Source organism: Mirounga angustirostris, unplaced genomic scaffold, assembly GCF_029215605.1.
Source record: "Mirounga angustirostris isolate CCGP_5_RB_7025 unplaced genomic scaffold, mMirAng1.0.hap1 SCAF_7, whole genome shotgun sequence".
Lineage (NCBI taxonomy): Eukaryota > Metazoa > Chordata > Mammalia > Carnivora > Phocidae > Mirounga > Mirounga angustirostris.
The window spans coordinates 73786530-73805495 of NW_026991715.1; the positions used below are offsets into that span (position 1 = coordinate 73786530).

Below are 18966 nucleotides of genomic sequence, written 5' to 3' on the forward strand. Positions count from 1 at the left end.
TCATACAATTTTTCTTTTTCTGTAATAGTAGGACATCTCCTTTGTTTACAGTTCCTACCAAAACACTGACTTATTTCTGGTAGGTTTATAGTAAAAACTAACCAACACAGAAAACAGAATGGAGAAAATGTAACATTGATAGCTATTGTACCACCCCAGGATTTAGAAATTAAATAGTGTCCCATTACGTTCCAAAGACAACGTATGTTAATAAACAACTGTGCGAGCTCTTCATTTTTGTTTCTGGAAAAATAAACCCCAGTTGCTGACAGCCTCTCTTCTTTGATCAAACTGTTTACCAAGAAAACATGAATTAAGAGAAAACAAAACAAAAAAAAGAATATATTCATTACTGAAAGACTGCAACCACGTGTGAGAAGGGGCTTTATCGGGGCACAATCAATTAATGGCTTTGATAATAATCAAACCTATTCATTCAGTTATGCATTCCAGAGAAGAACACTCTCAACAATCTTCTTAGGAGTGCAAGTCTACTGACCAGGCTTTCATCTCTTATAAAAATGTGGAATTCCTTAAAGATAAGTTGGTCAGATAATTAAATCTGATTAGTTACTCGCTCTTAAGCAGAGACATTATAAGAAATTAATGAGGAATTTAGCAGTTTTCATATACAAAAAAATTAAACTATGTTAGAAAACTTTTAAGAAATACTCTGTTTGGAGAGTTTTCCTTTGTTCAGAGTTCATTTCTAAAGCCCCGTTTAAAACACACACACACACACACCCTGGACTTAGGAGATACTATGGTGTAGATCAGCAGCTTTCAGTGCGTGGTCAAAAGATTTATAAACTTTTTTTAAAACAAAAGGAAAATTAACCCGAATGGTGTTCTGGTAACTGGGACGATACTTAATATCCTTATTGTACTAAAATGCAACAAAGCAAAACTAAAGCATCTCTGAATTCAAGACTGGATTGTTTGCTGATTTGGGGAATGGAACAAATAGAGCTTTGTCCTCCCTGGTGTCAATGCAGTTGGGGAGAATTTCAATAGAAAGTATAAAAGGAAGAAGCAGGATGGCCATTCAGTTAATGGAAGCAAAATCCTTAGTCAAACCATATAAAAATCACAGTTTTAAAAAAAAGAACCTGTGAAAACAAAGAAAAATGGCGTATTCTTTCCCCAGGTCTCTCTGTCGGAAAGGTATTACAATTATGATATTCGCTGTTGGGAGCAGCGGCTGTCCAGATGCAGAGCTGCTCATCAGTTAAGAATAAACACACACACAAATATCTCAAAAATAAATATTATTAGCTCCATTTTTGAAAGGAGCTCAAGGTAATGATTACTTACAATGTGAAGATTTTGTTCCACTCGGGATTAAGATTTTTGTAGACGGTATGTGTCAGCAGCCTATCATTGTTCAGTTCAACTACACAAAATGGGTCACTTTTACCTACGAGAGATTTGGGGGGGAACATTTTTAGTATAAATAACACCCACAGTTCACAGTGTCATGATCATGGCCACATCGCTTTTCTGAAAAGTTTTATGAAAAACAAAAAGGAACATACAGTTTAAAAAATTTAAACATCAAAATAGAGTTAGATGTAACTGGAGAGTGTTAACAATTGTGATTCCTAGCAAATTAGAACCTGAAAAAAGTAAAAGAAAGGAAATTATAGAGCTGGTATTTTGATTTGTACTTATTCTTTTTTTTTTACAAAAAATAGTAATAATTATTATGAGAGAAACTGTGATGCATGTCCATCCCTCAGTCAGTTTTTATTTAGTTCTATAAAGATCATTTGAAAGGCTCAACCCCTTCACTTTTACGCATATATTTTCCAACTCCTCCGACTCATCAGTAACTTTTAACAGAAATTTCTAAACAAAACTGAACAAATTTATGTTGGGAAAACTGCTATATTACAGAATGACACCATTGTAATGTGACTTTAGATTCCCTCCTGAAATGTCTCTGGCATCACAAGAAGGTAAATTAAACCCTCAGAGGCAGAAAAAATTTTGCCATTTGAAACTTAAGCTCAACAACCAATCTGCATGTTAAAGAGCAGTATTTTTTCCTGTCCACTGAGAGTAAAGAATTTGGAAGTTATCATCTGTTTACAGCGAGCCTGTTCTGCCATAATCAAATCTTGTCCGTTCGGCAATTATATTTTGTGATATCCTCAATATTTTGTAATGTCATGTCCTGTATTATAAGGACCCCATAAAGTCAGAGGCTCTATGGGGGCAGCATTAATGATATTAGTGCTGCGTGTAATTTGTTTGATACCTTATACAAATGACAATGAAATCAATATTTAGACAAAGCTGTCCAGAGGTCATATCTTTTAAACTACAATATTGATTTAGACTACATAAGAGGTTAATGTGCATATTATTAACTTTAATGATAAAGAATAATTGTTTTAAATGCATTGTGAATTGTAGTCACAGTAGTTTACACTTCTGTGAAAGCTTAAATATCATTGAAGATTTTCAATTAAATTTTAATAGGAAGGAATTCATTAGCTATCAATGACAGATAAGTCATGTATTCCCACACAGCAGTGTATTTACTTTCCATATTGTGATTCTTAAAATGAGCCATACAAACTTTGACTCACCTTTAATTTAATTTATTAGTTATAGAATAAAAAAAAAAAAAAGTAAATATATGTGTGTTAGTTCAGCGGCCTCATATACCCCAGGATGACTGCATAATTTAGCAGTATGGTAGTCTTTTCAATTTTTGGTCTTGGGAACAATTTTGAATAATGAATAGAGAATCGAAAGTCTTTGAGGTCTGTTGACATTTTTATTTCTGCCTTTGGATCTGTATTTTCCTTTTTTTTTTTTTTTTTAGTCATACACACATACACACCATGGAAGACAGAATTCAAAAAAGAACATTTTGTTCATTAAAACAGTGCAAAATGTTTTATTTGCCACATCAACAATTTTATTTTCTTCCACGGAATTCAGGTACAAGCATAAAAAGTGGATTCAAACAATTTCAAAAGCCTTACTTATTCTTAAGGCCCATATAAAGTCTTTTCACCTAGCTTTGTACTGGGTAACATGCATACCATAAGAAAGAGGACACACACTACCACCTCAAATAATTTATAAAAGGGTTGGAGAGATTTAAAAAATCTACCTATAATGATCAGAGAGAAAATTAAAGCCATATTTATTAGAATTCCATGTCAGAAGCATCACTATTCTGCCATCACTTTAGACAGAACATTAGATTGATTAGTGTTGGAACTTCTACCTAAAAGACAAGTGGAACATTCACACTCTTCCTGGGACCTTCTTTTAATTTTTCTCATATATGTGTACATTCATGTAAATCTTAATTTAGTTAAAAAAAACTATATAAAGATAGCACTTTTGGGCATTTCTGTTTCCTCATTTTCACTTGCTTTACTTCAATTACTATTATATTTCAACTGACTTGGTTTTACTCGCCCTCAAATGATCAGCAATGTGTAACAGATGCAGTCAAAACTGCCCCACCTCTTCAACAGCAAAACACAAGAACAAACTCCAGAGACCAAAATCTATTGGGAAAACATTTTACTTTATTTTATTTTTATTGCCCAGTGTGGAGCCCGACACGGGGACCGAACTCATGACTGTGAAATCAAGACCTGAGCTGAGATCAAGAGTCGGACACTTAACCGACTGAGCCAAGAGGTGCCCTGAAAATATTTTTACTTTAAACTTCTACCAGCAGAGAATGCAAATCTTCACTTGATTTCTTTTCTACAGGAATTACATTCAATTGTGTAAGAGACTTTCAACCACATGGAAAGTCTCTTAAATCACCACTTTCTTTGTTACTCTACCCGTATTTGCTGACAAAAGATCTGGAGTCTTAAAGAAACAAAATCTGTTCTTAATGATTAACGCTTCCCATATCTTGGTAAGAAACTAATCCATTTATCAAAACCTACGCCCATGAGGCCGTGGGTATCCATATTTTCTTACTGTGTAGTTGATTAGTTTGCAAGACCATTCCTAGGGAAAACTGGTTATCTGCCGTTGACCACCACATTACTTATTCTCTCACTCACTTTCTTCTATTAGGATGAAGACATTGAAGCCCTAGAGACAATGCTACACCCACCAAAAACAGTGTAAGCACCTTCTGAAGCCACTTCTCAGTCATTTTGCTAGATTAAATTCCAGGGGCATTCCATCATTGGCAAAAATATTCTCTTACATGTACCTGCTTTTAACTTGAAATGGGTAAGTAAGGTAAATTTTAAGAGACCATATTAAACACTGTACCAAATGTAATGGTGCTTACATTAAAAAAAAAGAGAGAGAGAGAAACTTTTATCTTAGACCAAATTACTACTTAACACAGCTTTAATTAAATATATTTAAATGTGGGGCGCCTGGGTGACTCAGTCGGTTGAGGGTCGACTCTTGATTTCAGCTCAGGTCATGATCTCAGGGTTGTGAGATGGAGCCCCGCCTTGGGCTCCCTGCTCGGCGTGGAATCTCCTTGAGATTTTCTCTCTCCCTCTCCCTCTGCCCCTCCCTGCACTCTCTCTCTGTCTAAATAAATAAATGAAATCATAGATATATATAATTATATATCTATGATTTTATATATATCTATATTTAAATATAAGGCACCAGGCAAGACCTTTCCCAATTTCCCAATAACTATGCCATATCTTAGTAGTTAGTAGGCCACACATATGGGAAGACCTGGCTAATGTTTTGACCACAGATTCATTCACTCAACAAGTAATTATTACTAATTACCATGTACCAGGCAGTGTTCTATGCATTGAGGAGACATAAGTGCATAAAACAATAATTATGATAAGCCTGACCTCATGGTGTTTACCTTAAGGAAAAAGACAATGAATACACACATTTTATGGTATTGTAGAAGGTGATAAGTACTATAGAGAAGGAGTTAGGAACAGCAATGAGGAGTACTGGTATGTATGTGCAATTTTTTAAAGGACCGTCAGAGAAGGTCTCACTGAGAAATCAGCATATGGGCAAAGAAATAGGAAAGGCAAGGGAGTAGGCTCTGGGCTACCTAGAACAACAGGTTGTGGAAAGGTCAGAGAAATGGCCGTGCCTGGTGTGTCTAGGAATATCCAAGAAGCCAGTGTGACTGAAGGAATGAATTGAGGGAAGGGGAAGAGTAGAGGGTGAGGTGTGGGGAGGGTGGCAGGTCTCTGCAGGATACGGTTTTCTCTACAAGTTCTAGGAGAAGCTTTTGGAGGTATTCGGGCTGCGGCGTGACATGATCTGACAGCTGCTATTTGGAGAATAAGGTGGAGAGAAGCCAGTGGAGGAGGAAGTGGGAAGAGTTAGGAGGATATTACAATCCAGGTGATGGAAAGTGCTTGGATTCTGAATATACTCTGAAGGCAGAACCAACAGCGTTTGAAGATGCCAACAGTGAACAGTCTCTTATGCCTGATACTGTTATTTGCCGACGGAAAACAATTCCCTGAGCTTAGCCAAGTCGGTCTTTTATTCCCCCAAGGACAAGAAGCATTCAACAAAGGACCCAGGGTAGTTTTCTCTAGAATCTGGCAAAGAGGAAAATTTACGTAAGGAGAGAGCAGCCAATTTTATATTTAACTTCTATTCATCTTTTCCTTCTATAAAGTTATGTTTTTACAGTTATCAGTAATGGATGCCAACATCAGGTCTTTACACACTATGTTATTTTCAACTAATTTAGAAAGTATCCTTCTGCCACTGCGTGATTCAAGGGTAATTAAAAATTAACAGCAATTTCAACCAAAATAATAGTAAACGTACAATATCAAATTCTATAAACTTACCACTAAAAAGCATTCACCATAGTTTTATTTTAAAGAAGTGGCTACACACAGTTAATGTGCTTATCTGGCTTGCTAAATGATGCTTTAAATGACTGGCTTTTCAGTTCCTAAATTTTGCAGCCTTGATTATGTGCCACTTAAACAACCGAAAACAATCACAGAAATACCAGTGATGGACCTAACCATTAATTATCTCCTTAATTATTCCTTCCTTTCATCCTTTTATCATTCTAGTTGGACCCCGTGATATGCTGCTGTGCTTGCTGAGAGTGTCTGGGGAGTGGGATTGACTACAGGATGCGGTATTGAGGTCTACCAAGTACACTGTGTTCTGCAAAGCTCTGAAGAGTGATGCAAAGCTGCTCCATGTGATGATTTTACTCAATACTGTATGGGCAGAAGTGCAAGGAATTAAAGGCAGCATCCAAAGTTGAACTGTATTTTGTTTCTGATAATTTTTGGCTATTTAAACAGCCTCAATGTATGGGAACAGATTATATAATCCCTTATCTCCCTCTTAGTCATTCTTGTCATAAGACTAAAGCTGACCTGTGGGTACCAGCTGGCTTTCTCTTAACTTTCACCGTTTGGGCTAAAAAGTGCAAGATTTGGGTTTGGATACAAGATAGAAATTGCTGCAGTGCTTGGTGAGGATCAGAGCAGTGGGGCTGATTGTGTTAACCGCCATGACAGCTGAAAGAGTCTTAGCCTTGCTTGAGAACACTGCAATTTTCCTTGTTGACAATTTTCTAGAGAGAAACAGGAATACCTCTGGAAGCATTCATTACTTATTGAATGCCTGCTCCTCTCACCCTGGAATTATAAGTATGATTAAGACACAGTCCAGCACTCAAGGCACGCACAGTTTAGTGAGCATGATAGGCATGTAAATACACAATTATAATGCAGGACTGTTAGTGCTGTAATAAAGGTAAGTAAAAGGTACAATGGGAAGCATATCATTCTCTAGCTCTAGAAACAGGAAGGGAAAAGGAGGCAAAGACTTTTCCTCAGTGGGTGAGATGACCCTGGTGATCTATGGTGATTACACATCTCTACTGCCAACAGCTTTAGAGAGAAGGACGATTATCTAACAAGAAGACTTTAACAATTTATGATAAGGAATATTTAGCTTAAATTTGTTTCTTTATCTTCTTTATCCCTTTGATACGGACTCTATAACACAGCAACTTAGATCTATGTTATGTAGTGACTATACAATAGATACTTAAAAATATTAGGTTAGGACTAATGCGCATTTATCCGTAATCTCGTTAAATACCAGGGGCTATTTATTTTCCCTATGGATTTTTACAGGGGAAAAAATCTCCCAAGGGAGTTAAAATTAGAGCTTCTTCTCTCTTAACTTAAAAGTAAATCTATAATAAATTTTAAAGCACATGCTCTAACACTTAAATTCTTACGGTGAAAAGCCATTCCTACAGCAGTAAAAACAGGTCAGAATTGTCTCCAATGGGCACCTTTTCTGGGCGTCTTCAAAGCAGCACAGAGGACTGAATGGGATGTGCTGACTGGCTAATTCTCTCTCACTCTTAGCCCTTGCTCTTTGGGGTCACAACACTGACACGTTTATAAAGAACTGTGGGAAAGCCTGCACCACCCCTGCTAGCTTGTTACCTGTTACGTGGGCAAGTGGATGGCTTCAGTTTGTGCAAACTACTGGTTTGAGCATTAAAGTCACTCAAAAGATACTGAATGATATTCTTGCTCCCAGAATAGAAAGTTAATCCTGATCCATCAGTGGTGGGCTTTGTCCAGGGTCATTTTGCTGCTGACAAGTAGCACACTTTGCTGGATGTGGTGTGTTATAGAAATGTGTGTGTAGGGGGATACCCAGTGACCACCTCTTTGTTGTCCTGTCTCTGAAAACACAGAAGGCTTTCAATAGCATGGAAAGCAGTTCATATCCATTGGGGCCTTTTATTTGGGGCCTACCTTGCACAAATTAAGCTCCTTGGTTTAATTTCCTCAGGTGTCACAGTTCGAAATGGCTATACTTTAATCTTTTTTTTTTAATTATAATCAAGATTGCCATCTGTCCTTTCCACAAACTGGAATTTCAATCATAACATATAACAATGTTGTACGTAGATGAGGGAATTCCACAGGGTCCACCAAAACAAAAAGCTATGTGCATTGGATATATCTTCCAATCCTTCCCTTATCACTGGAGATGGGGTTTTGACCTTTGCTTTTTTTCATCAACTGACCTAAACATATTTTAAACATCTGATTGGTAGAAATACATTAACTGCCACTACTCACTAAGTTCCCACTGGGTCTGATTCTGGGACTGAGTAATAATAACTGGGCTTCCCTTTTCTCACTAAGTCATGAGTTGTGGCTCTCAGCCCATTAGACCTAATACATCCTTTTTCATATTGAAGATTTTGTAATGTCCTCCTTAAAATTTTGAAATAAAAATCAATCATGATTTCAAAATTTCATATAATGCCTTAATGCCATAATAAAGGAGGACTAAACTGAAAGTTGTTTATAATAAAATCATATGTTTATTTATTCAACAAATATTTATTGAGTGCCCACTATATGCCAGGCCATGTAAACAAAAAAGGGAAATGTCCCCGCTCTCTTGGATTCTATTTGTAGTGGGGAGGGAAGAAAAAGAGACTAAATATTGAACACAATTAAGAAATACATTATATTGTATGTTAGGGAGTGATACGTGTTAATGAAAAATGGAAACAAACAGTGCGGCATAAGGGTTTTGAAGAATGTGGGGGAGGAGCATAGTTTATAAATATAATTAGTGTGGTTGGAGTAGGCTTCATGGAGAAGGTGAGATGTGAGCAAAGACCTGAAGGAAGTGAAGGAGTACTCAAATGGATATCTGGAAAGAAGTATCCCAGGAAGGGGCAAGAGCTAGAGCAAAGGCCTGGTGTGCTCAGGGACCCTGATATAGTGGGGCACAGTGAGCACTGGGAACAGTGGTGGAACATGTCAGAGAAGTAAAGGGGAACCAGATCATGAACCAGATTGCCATGGAGGCAATCCTAAGGTCTTTGGTGTTCACTGTGTAAAATGGCAGCCATTTGCATGGCTTGAGTAAATAATATGTATTTCAAAACCCTCAACTTTATGGTCAACTAATCTTCGACAAAGCAGGAAAGAATGTCCAATGGAAAAAAGACAGTCTCTTCAACAAATGGTGTTGGGGAGATTGGACAGCCACATGCAGAAGAATGAAACTGGACCGTTTCCTTATACACACACAAAAATAGACTCAAAATGGTTGAAAGACCTAAATGTGAGACAGGAGTCCACCAAAATCCTAAAGGAGAACACAGGCAGCAACCTCTTCGACCTCAGCCGCAGCAACTTCTTCCTAGAAACATCGCCAAAGGCAAGGGAAGCAAGGGCAAAAATGAACTCTTGGGACTTCATCAAGATAAAAAGCTTTTGCACAGCAAAGGAAACAGTCAACAAAACCAAAAGACAACCAACAGAATGGGAGAAGATATTCGCAAATGACATATCAGATAAAGGGCTAGTATCCAAAATCTATAAAGAACTTATCAAACTCAACACCCAAAGAACAAATGATCCAATCAGGAAATGGGCAGAAGATATGAACAGACATTTTTCCAAAGAAGACATCCAAATGGCCAACAGACACATGAAAATGTGCTCAACATCACTCGGCATCAGGGAAATACAAATCAAAACCTCAATGAGATACCACCTCACACCAGTCAGAATGGCTAAAATTAACATGTCAGGAAATGACAGATGTTGGCAGGGATGCGGAGAAAGGGGAACACTCCTACACTGTTGGTGGGAATGCAAGCTGGTGCAGCCACTCTGGAAAACAGTATGGAGGTTCCTCAAAAAGTTGAAAATAGAGCTATCATATGACCCAGTAATTGCGCTAATGGGTATTTGCCCCAAAGATACAAATGTAGGGATCTGAAGGGGCACGTGCACCCTGATGTTTATAGCAGCAATGTCCACAATAGCCAACTGTGGAAAGAGCCAACATGTCCATCGACAGATGAATGGATAAAGAAGATGTGGTATATATCTACAATGGAATATTATGCACCCATCAAAAGGAATGAGATCTTGCCATTTGCAATGACGTGGATGGAACTAGAGGGTATTATGCTGAGCAAAATAAGTCAGAGAAAGACATGTATCATATGACCTCATTGATATGAGGAATTTTTAATCTCAGGAAACAAACTGAGGGTTGTTGGAGTGGTGGGGGGTGGGAGGGATGGGGTGGCTGGGTGATAGACATTGGGGAGGGTATGTGCTATGGTGAGCAATGTGAATTGTGTAAGACTGTTGAATCACAGACCTGTACCTCTGAAACAAATAATACATCATATATTAAAAAAAAAAAAAAAGAATAAGATAGCAGAAGGGGAAGAATGAAGGGGGGGGGGGAATCAGAGGGGCAGACGAGCCATGAGAGAATATGGACTCTGAGAAACAAACTGAGGGTTCTAGAGGGGAGGGGGGTGGAGGGATGGGTTGGCCTGGTGATGGGTATTAAAGAGGGCACGTTCTGCATGGAGCACTGGGTGTTATACACAAACAATGAATCATGGAACACTACATCAAAAACTAATGATGTAATGTATGGTGATTAACATAACATAGTAATAAAAAAATGCAATCTAGGCTCAGATAATCATGAAATAGATTTAAAACCTTATTAATGTCTATATTTAATCTTGCAGGACATGGGACAATTTCACTAGTTAAGACTGTCTAATACTTTGTAGACATTTAGCATCCCCATCCCACTCCCACCAAATTCCAATAGCACTCCCCCTAAACACTGTGGCAACTCAATTCTCCCACAAATTCTCAAGAGGGTAATACTGCCTCCTCCAAATGAGGATCATTGCCCTACAGCAACAGTTCTTAAACATTTTCATCTTTAGGGACTCTTAAAAATTTTTGAGGACATCAAAAAGCTTTTGTCTATATAAATTATATCTATCAGTTGACCATTTTAGAATTTAAAAATGACAGCATGTAAAACTATCATTCATTTGAAAATGACCTAATAAATCCATGACATGTTAACATCAGAGCAATCAAATATATAGCCTTTGAAAAATTGCATTGTACATTCAAGAGAGAGTGAGAGTGAGAAAAGAAAATAACATCCTAGTATTATTATGAAAATAGTTTTGACTTTAAAAGATCCTTAAAAGGGTTTTGGGGATCGCTGGAAGCCCCTGGGCCACACTTTGAGAACCATGACTAAGAGCAATGGGAATAAAGCACAATGTAAATATGAATTTATTTCCCTTGCGATCTAGAACTAGATGCAAAAGAATATTTATAGTATTGTGTATAACAACATGCATTCTTGAGTCCTAAAATTGAACCATCTTGGTATATGCTGCAAAGCTTGAAATTTATGAGAGAAGAACAAGAAATAAAATGAGACAGATAAGAAACTGGGAAAGAAAGAAAAGGGAGCCTATGGGATCTATAAAATGAGAAGACACTATGAAAAATTTATGTCCAAGCTTTTGAGTTTAGATAAATTATGGTAAAAACATTTAAGGATTTTACTTCAACTAATTTTTAATATAGAAACTATATGCACATCACTTGTTACAAGATTGAAAACACAAAAGTTATTTGTCTAAAAATATAAGTATAAATATTTATTATAAGCTCCTTTGTTTTTGAAAGTTCTCATAGTTACTTTAGGACATACAGTAAATATATATTCAACTAGACTCCCCACAGAAAAGCATGAGGTTTCAGATAATCTCCCTTATAAGTAAATTAATTAGCTGGAGAGATCCTTTGCAGTAGAATAAAATTCTTTAGACTGAAAAAATTAAGGACTCCAGTAGGTGATTAAACCTTTTTTAAAAAAATATTTTTAGGCAATAGAACTGAAAAATGTCATCTGCCAAGCCTTGTCTTTAAAATATCTTTGTATTTTTATTTCTCTTCTACAAAATATCTACTCATTCAAGAGTCTGTTATTCATCTTGGCACCTACTGCAGGATCTCTGATTCTGAGGGCTGGGAGAAAAGCCTCAGAGGCCAAGTTTGAAAGCTGATCTAGGGCTTGAATCCTCTCTTGCTATCAGTTAGTCTCACAGGCTCTGGTTTAACAGGGCCAGTGATGGGGAAATTGCCACCTCCACAGGTCTATTCTGATACATTTTTAGGCAATTATAATTTTGGGGAAGTGCTTCTTTATACGGCACACAAAATTATGTCTCTGTAACTTTTACCTATTTTACGTAGTCATTTTTTAACTTTAAATGAATTAATGGGTGCGAAGTGAGGGCATAGCATCTGTCACTTAGATTATCTGATTAATGTTCATTACCTGCCCCCCTGAGCTGGATAATGTGGATGGCTTGCCGAGCATATATTCTAACTTCTGGTGTCTCTTCCTGAACGAGAGAGGCTGCAAAGACCAAGGTCACATTTTTAGACTCTCTTGCAGCTAGGGTGGGAGACGTGAATTTGGTTGCACCAATCAGGTATACTTGCCTAAGATCTGATATTAGTATTCAGTTACCCAAGAGCCTGTGGAGTCCATTTTGCTGCTGTAGATGGCAAACAGGAGTAGTGTAAGGAGTTCTCAGGGTCTTCTCAACCTGCTAATGTGGCCGGTTGCTTAATTAACCTCTCCACATCTCAGTTTTCTAATTTGTAAAGTGGGGAGAACAACAGTAACTAATTAGGTTGTTGTGAGATGGTGCTAATCCTTGTTCTAAACTCAGGGTAGGGTCTGACATGTGATGAGGTCTCAGTAAATGTTGCTGCCGCCACTAATAACTAGTGTTATTAGCATTATTATCATTTTCCGTGAGCTGTTCTCAATTGACTTGATTTTAAAACATCAGATAGCCTAATTGAGAATGAATTCTGCTTTGTCAATGTCCTTGTTTAAAGAATCGCTTCCAATACTGAATTCATTCCCCAGTATGTTTGATGAGTCCAGAGGTATCATTCTCAACATTTCCCTTTTATTCAATGTAGCCAATTTGTAATTTGCATACTAAAACAATGTAACAAAATTGACATGTGCATGATTCATTCCCACAGAGCTTAAACTCAATTCAAACCCTAAACTTTTTTCTATATTTTCTACTCTTAAAGCAGGACATTACTGTTTTGTATCCTTGTAAGTCTTTTTATGTATATTCTTTAATGTCCACCTTGTTGAACTAACCCTATTATTTCAGTCTGAACTAAGCTTATTACACACATATATGGATATGGATATATATTACATATAAATACTGTAATACTATGTAAATATTTAAAAGTGTAAATCTATAATATATACATATAGTATACACATATATGTAATATATGCATGTAGTATATAGTTAACTATCCCTGTTAGCAAGTTTGATAAGGAAGCCATCAATTATCTCCTCAAAGTCACTAGTAAATAGGTTGAACAGGTTAGACCAAGAACAGAGCCCTGTATTCCTCCATTTGGCATTCCCATTGACATCAGTCCTTTATCACAATCACTCTTTGGGCTTGGCCATGTAGTCATTTATGCACCTAACTATACTGTCATATAACCCAAGTATTCCTGTGGTAAGATTTTTCCTTTTTTTCAAAAGTCTGGTTAAATCTAGATCCTCTCTGTTTGCACCAGTTCCCTAATCCATCATTCTAGGAAATGTATTGCTTATTTACACGACTATATCATAACAAACAATAATGAACAGTTTAATTTTAAACAATGATTCTAGCATCGGAAAGCATTTCTTCAAGCACTGAGTAGAATCATGGAGCTAGCCCTCCAAGCCAGATCAGCAGTTCTCTATTTCTTGACTCAAAGGATCATTTTGTAATCTTACTTCTACAGAACTCAATTAATTACTTTATAGTATTTCTCTCCCCCGCCACTTCCCATTGACAGGGGGACCACCACTTTCTCAGCCTATAGTCCTTCACTTCTAGAGCATATCAAACCCCATTATTAATCTCTTTTGTCATCCCACCTATTCTTCCAGAGCAGTATCTTCTAACCATGTGACCTGCATATGAATCACACATGAGTTCTGTCATTCCATATAAAACACTAGCTCAGACTCAGTCTCACTAGCCCTTGAGTTAAATTATCATTTTAATTCCTCTTTTCACAAATATCCCATATCAACTATTTGGTTTTAGAAAAACACTTTTGCATTTCTAAAATTAGAATAGGATTTAATTTTGTAAAGATGCAAATACTAAAAGGAAGCGACTTTTATTTCTATGTGAACTATGATGACATAAAAGAATGAAGAGCAAAAATTAAAAAAAAAAAAGAGGAATGAAGAGCAATGATTTGCTTTTTCTCCTTGTGATGCCTTCATTTGTTTAGTCTCATTCTTACAGAACGTATTTATATAGTGTTAAGACATTTAATATGTATACGTATAATGTTGTTTTCTAAACTACGCCATGTTACCGTGACAAGAATGTCAGCTTTGGGTATTTTTGGTGCATTATAAATTGGATGAAATTTCTTCTCAAATTATACTATTTTTGTTAAAAAGCAAATAGGGACATCATTAGTTTATATAATGGAAATAAAGCACTGTGCTTGGGAAATTTTTAATACATTTTGTGTAAAACTTAGATATTTTTGTTTCAAGCAATATAATTTTAAGATTTGATGATAGCAAAAGTTAAAAATAATTAAAAGTGACATCCACACATAACCCCCTTTTATTTGGTAAATTATTTTACCTTTGATAATTCACAAATATGAAGGATTTCCACCATATTTTGTATATAATACCATTAGTTGAACCATGCAGAGTTTAAAGGATATATGTTTTCTCATCTTCCAACATAGGTTTTAAATAATGATCATAAAATCTAAGGCTGCATTTATCAGATATCATCAATGTTATTAAATATGATGACATAATTAAAGGCACGTGCTATCAAAAATTCAGACTGCTACAGTTCTATAAAAGAAGCAACGTACCCACTTTTTCCAGAAGAGCTCTTGTATTCTGAGGGCCACTCAAGCAACAACTGCATATATCTTATGCAGTTTGCTTGGGTAACCCACAAAAAGTTAATTTTTTTAAAGAACAATATCTTATCTATGTTATATATATATGTGCTTGGCACTTCTCCAGCTGTATATAAAACTTTCAAAGAACAGACTTGCCTTTTTCTGTACAGCCACCTTTTCATTTTCTTTCTCTGAATAGACCCCTAATGTTCAGGGAAAATACCAAGAATAATAAATCCAAATCTCTGTATAAAATATACCTTCATGACATACTCAAGCTGGAAATCACAGGAACCAATAAAAATGCAGGCAGCCTACTGATAATGAGGTCAGAAATACAAATAAATTTATTTTTAATGAAGACTGGAAGCACAGTAATCAAAGTGTTAAAATTCATTTCATGCATATCTCATTTGCTTCTTAGCTGATATTTACCACGCAATTCTGTGAGAAAGTAGAGGCCTAAGATGCTCCAGATAAATGGCTCAATTAATTGTACAGAGGTAGACCTCTTTGAGCTGAGCCAGAGCTGTGAGCTCTTTATTAAAAGCACTATTCTGTAGCCCATAACCTTGTTCCTTGACTCCTCTCTGGTTTCCAATTTAAACAAGTCCCCATGCGGCCTGCTCTAAAGGGCTTTGTCTCCCTGTCATTGTTAAGAGAGCTGAGGCATCCTGGAAGTGTGAAATCAGACCTCATGAGTTGAACGGTTCCCCAGGGAACGCCGGACTGCGCAGAAGGTCAAAGTCATGGGCCGGACCGTCTAAAAGTGTCTGATCGCTGGTCTGTGACACAGCAAGGTTGGGGGGGGGGGGGGCGGCGCTAGACTGAAGAGGACTGAAATTGAACACATCTTAATTAAAGCCCACAGACAGCAAAACAAAATGTTTTCTAGGCAGCCTGTCAAATGGGGCTTAAATTTAGCTCTGCTAATGAATCTGAGCTGCTAACTGTTATTTCTTGAGATAATAAGACTCTCACGGAAGCTGATAAAAAAAAAAAAACTGTAGCATGTCTTTTTCTGCTGTTTTGTTACTTAAATATTTTCCAACAATGAAGACAGTTTTCCTAAAGAAAAACATGGGAAAAGTCTATGCAAATAAAGGGGTAGTAAACATATCCCTTAATAACTAGTAGGTTTGCAGACTATGGGGCTGGTGAGTCATGGGTTTTTATGCATAGCCTTGCTTTAGAAAAAGATATGCTCATTTAATGGGACTGTTTCAGTGACAGATTATGTTAATTGTAAAATTCTCTCCCTCTTCCTTTTTTCTCTCCCTCTCCCTCTATTGTTTCCTGAAAGAGATGGTGCATTAATTTGAGAGATCAATTCACCTGGGGTGGAGAAGTTTTATATTAGTGTGCCTTTTAATACAGTGAAAAGGTAGGGCATCTTTTGAAAGACTTTCACAGTTCTCCCATATCACCGTTTCTGAACCCGAGTAGCTGGTATCCCTGGGGAGGCTGTGACCTCTTCCTCGGGAGCTCAAAAAAACAACCCAGGGGAAAATGCAGGGGAGGGGCTGAGGAGAAGAACCCTTTTCTCTTTCTTCTCTTAGAACTTGAAAGAACCAATAGGCCAGGTCTAAATACTCGGCGAAGAAAGCCTCACTCAATATAGAAGACATTATATGTTCTGCTGAAAGCAGAAATTAGGCCCCATCCAAGGAAGAGGATAATTAGAAGCTTAGAAAAGACAAATTCCAACATGAACTGTTTCCCACCACCTTTAAAAAAAAAAAAAAAAAAAAAAAAAAAATATATATATATATATATATATATATATATATATATATATATTTCCCCCCCAGCGGTCTTTCTCTCCTCACAAACTGTCCAGTTTTAAGGAATACTTGATTTAGCAGTAGAGAGAATTTTCCCCAGTGAACGCAGGGCCAAACGGTCTCTGGGTTTTGCTTTGATGGTACAGAGACATTCACCTTTTCACTGCTTAGTTGAAAGGTAAGTAAGTTGTACTGCAAAGTATTTTTCACTTAATCAAACTTTTTTCTCCCTCACGAAGAATTTAGCTGATCATCTTTGAAAACCAGAGAGCCACTTTCTCAGGCTGTGAAAGGCTGCCCCCAATTTGACTGAAATTTCAATCCACTCTTGTGCCTTGCTCAATGCATGTGTATGTGTGGGAGTTGTAAATTGAGGCCTTAACCACCAGAGTTAATCTCTTTTTTTAAATCTGTATTAACCTTAATGATTTGAAGTGCACTGTCCAACACTGCGCTATTGAGACTGAAGAAAAAACTACCCTCGACTATCAACAGTTTATTAGGGGCTTAACTGAAGTGACCTACTGTAGTAGTGTTCAGCTGAACAAGGCTATAGGCTTTTTGTGGAAAGGGAAAGAATTGAGGGTTTCATTAAAAAGTAATTTGTGCTTTGTACTCACTCATTCAAAGAGAGTCTCAATTGCTCTTTATTCACACAGAGTTAATACAGTATCACAATGTTTCTCAATGAATGTGTTGTAACAAAAGAAAAATTTTACATTTTGAAAGGAAAAAAATTCTTTGTAACTGCAGTAAGATTGATGGCTACTAAAAAGATTATAGAATCTCTTGTTCCTGTGCTCATGTTAAATGATGGAATATTATAATTTAAGATATTTTGCTTAAACTATGGAAGTTTGACTTTATGTTCTGATCCTTAAAAATAGTTTAAAAATAGAGCAACGTTGGTCAAATATAAGTTTGTCTTGTTAGGTTTGTCTAGAAAAAAGTGTTCTGAACCCAACTAAGTATCTTATAGTAATAGCCTCATTTATAGCAGGTCAGAAGATACTCTGCTTAGCTCAGAGAGCTATCAGTGATTTAAAATCTCCCCTCTCCATCCACAACACTCCTAAATGGATGCTAATTTGAGGATTTGAAGCCTGCACCATTGACTCAATTTCTGTTTTTCAAACTGTTGCTGAAAATCTTGTAGAGCCTATGATTATCCACTGAGACGTACAACATATCTTTAAAGTTCTTCTTTGAACAAGTAAAAAAGAAGTATACAAAGAGCTTATTTGGGCTCCAAATTTAATGGAAAAGACCAGGAAGGATCAGTTTACACATAAATATTTATCCTTTCCAGAAGTAAAGATTATTAAAAAAAATAAGTAGTATATTCAGACATTTCTCACTTAAATATATGGTCCTCAGTTTCTGTCACCATCACAAATGTCGTAAAGACCACAAAAGGTACAAGAGTGAGCAAGGTCAAAGACTGAATTATCCTCTTGCCCCTGAATAGTTCAACATCTCTCTTGTTCAATTCAGAGCACATTAGATTATAAGGTCAGTGTGGAATGAGGAATCATGAGATTTATATCCCTAAAACTGGAGGGGGGAAAAAATGGACAATCTGTTATTTAGTATTCCCCAAATTAAAGTTCATTTTATCAGATCAAAATTATGTCTCATTGAATCCCTAGGGAAAAGACTATTGCTATTCACATTAATTTACATAGAACCATTAGGAAAGAAATATATCTATTTTTTACAGCTTTGAAAGAACACATACTTTAACTTCCATAGTGGCATATAGGCCAAGTAGGTTAACATAGTTTACATATTCATGAAGTTTTAAAAGCAATGACAGCTTCTCTCTAAGAGAAACAAACTTATATAATTGCATTCAACTTATGTCATGGGCAGGTATCTAAGCTTTTGAAGTAAATGGGACTTGAATATTTGTGTAAGAAATTATTGTGCCCCCTATAAATGTTCAGTAATAATTCTTAGCACTTAGGTGCCCACTGAGATATTATTTTAGGCCTTTCTCCCCCATCTTCAGAGGTTTTCAGCTCAACACTGGGGGCTCCCCTACAGAAAATCCTGTAGAAAATTGAAGGTGCCTGATGGTGAATGTTACCGTGAATGTCACCGTGAATGTCACATTCTGAATTTACCTGCTGCGGGGAATCAGAGGCTAGGTGTAACCTCTGTATGTGAAAGCAATACTGAGTTCCTATTCTAGTCTTTAAGTTAATGTCCACAGTGAACAAAAAAAAAAGCAATTACTGGGGCGCCTGGGTGGCACAGTTGGTTAAACATCAGACTCTTGGTTTTAGCTCAGGTCGTGACCTCAGAATCATACAATCAAGCCCCGAGTTGGGCTCGGTGCTCAGCGTGGACTCTGCTTGAGTTTCCCTCTCCCTCT

General features: G+C 36.7%; 1 protein-coding gene across 12 annotated transcripts in view; it reads right to left on the bottom strand.

Annotated features, from left to right (window-relative positions):
• The window catches only part of MCTP1 (multiple C2 and transmembrane domain containing 1), a 512471-nt gene that overhangs the window by 159870 nt on the left and 333635 nt on the right, over positions 1–18966 (bottom strand). For all 12 annotated transcript variants that reach the window (XM_045898718.3, XM_045898712.3, XM_054512926.2 and 9 more), the window contains one exon: positions 1315–1417. In XM_045898718.3, the coding sequence (XP_045754674.1) occupies positions 1315–1417 (103 nt within the window). The remainder of the gene's footprint in view (positions 1–1314; positions 1418–18966) is intronic.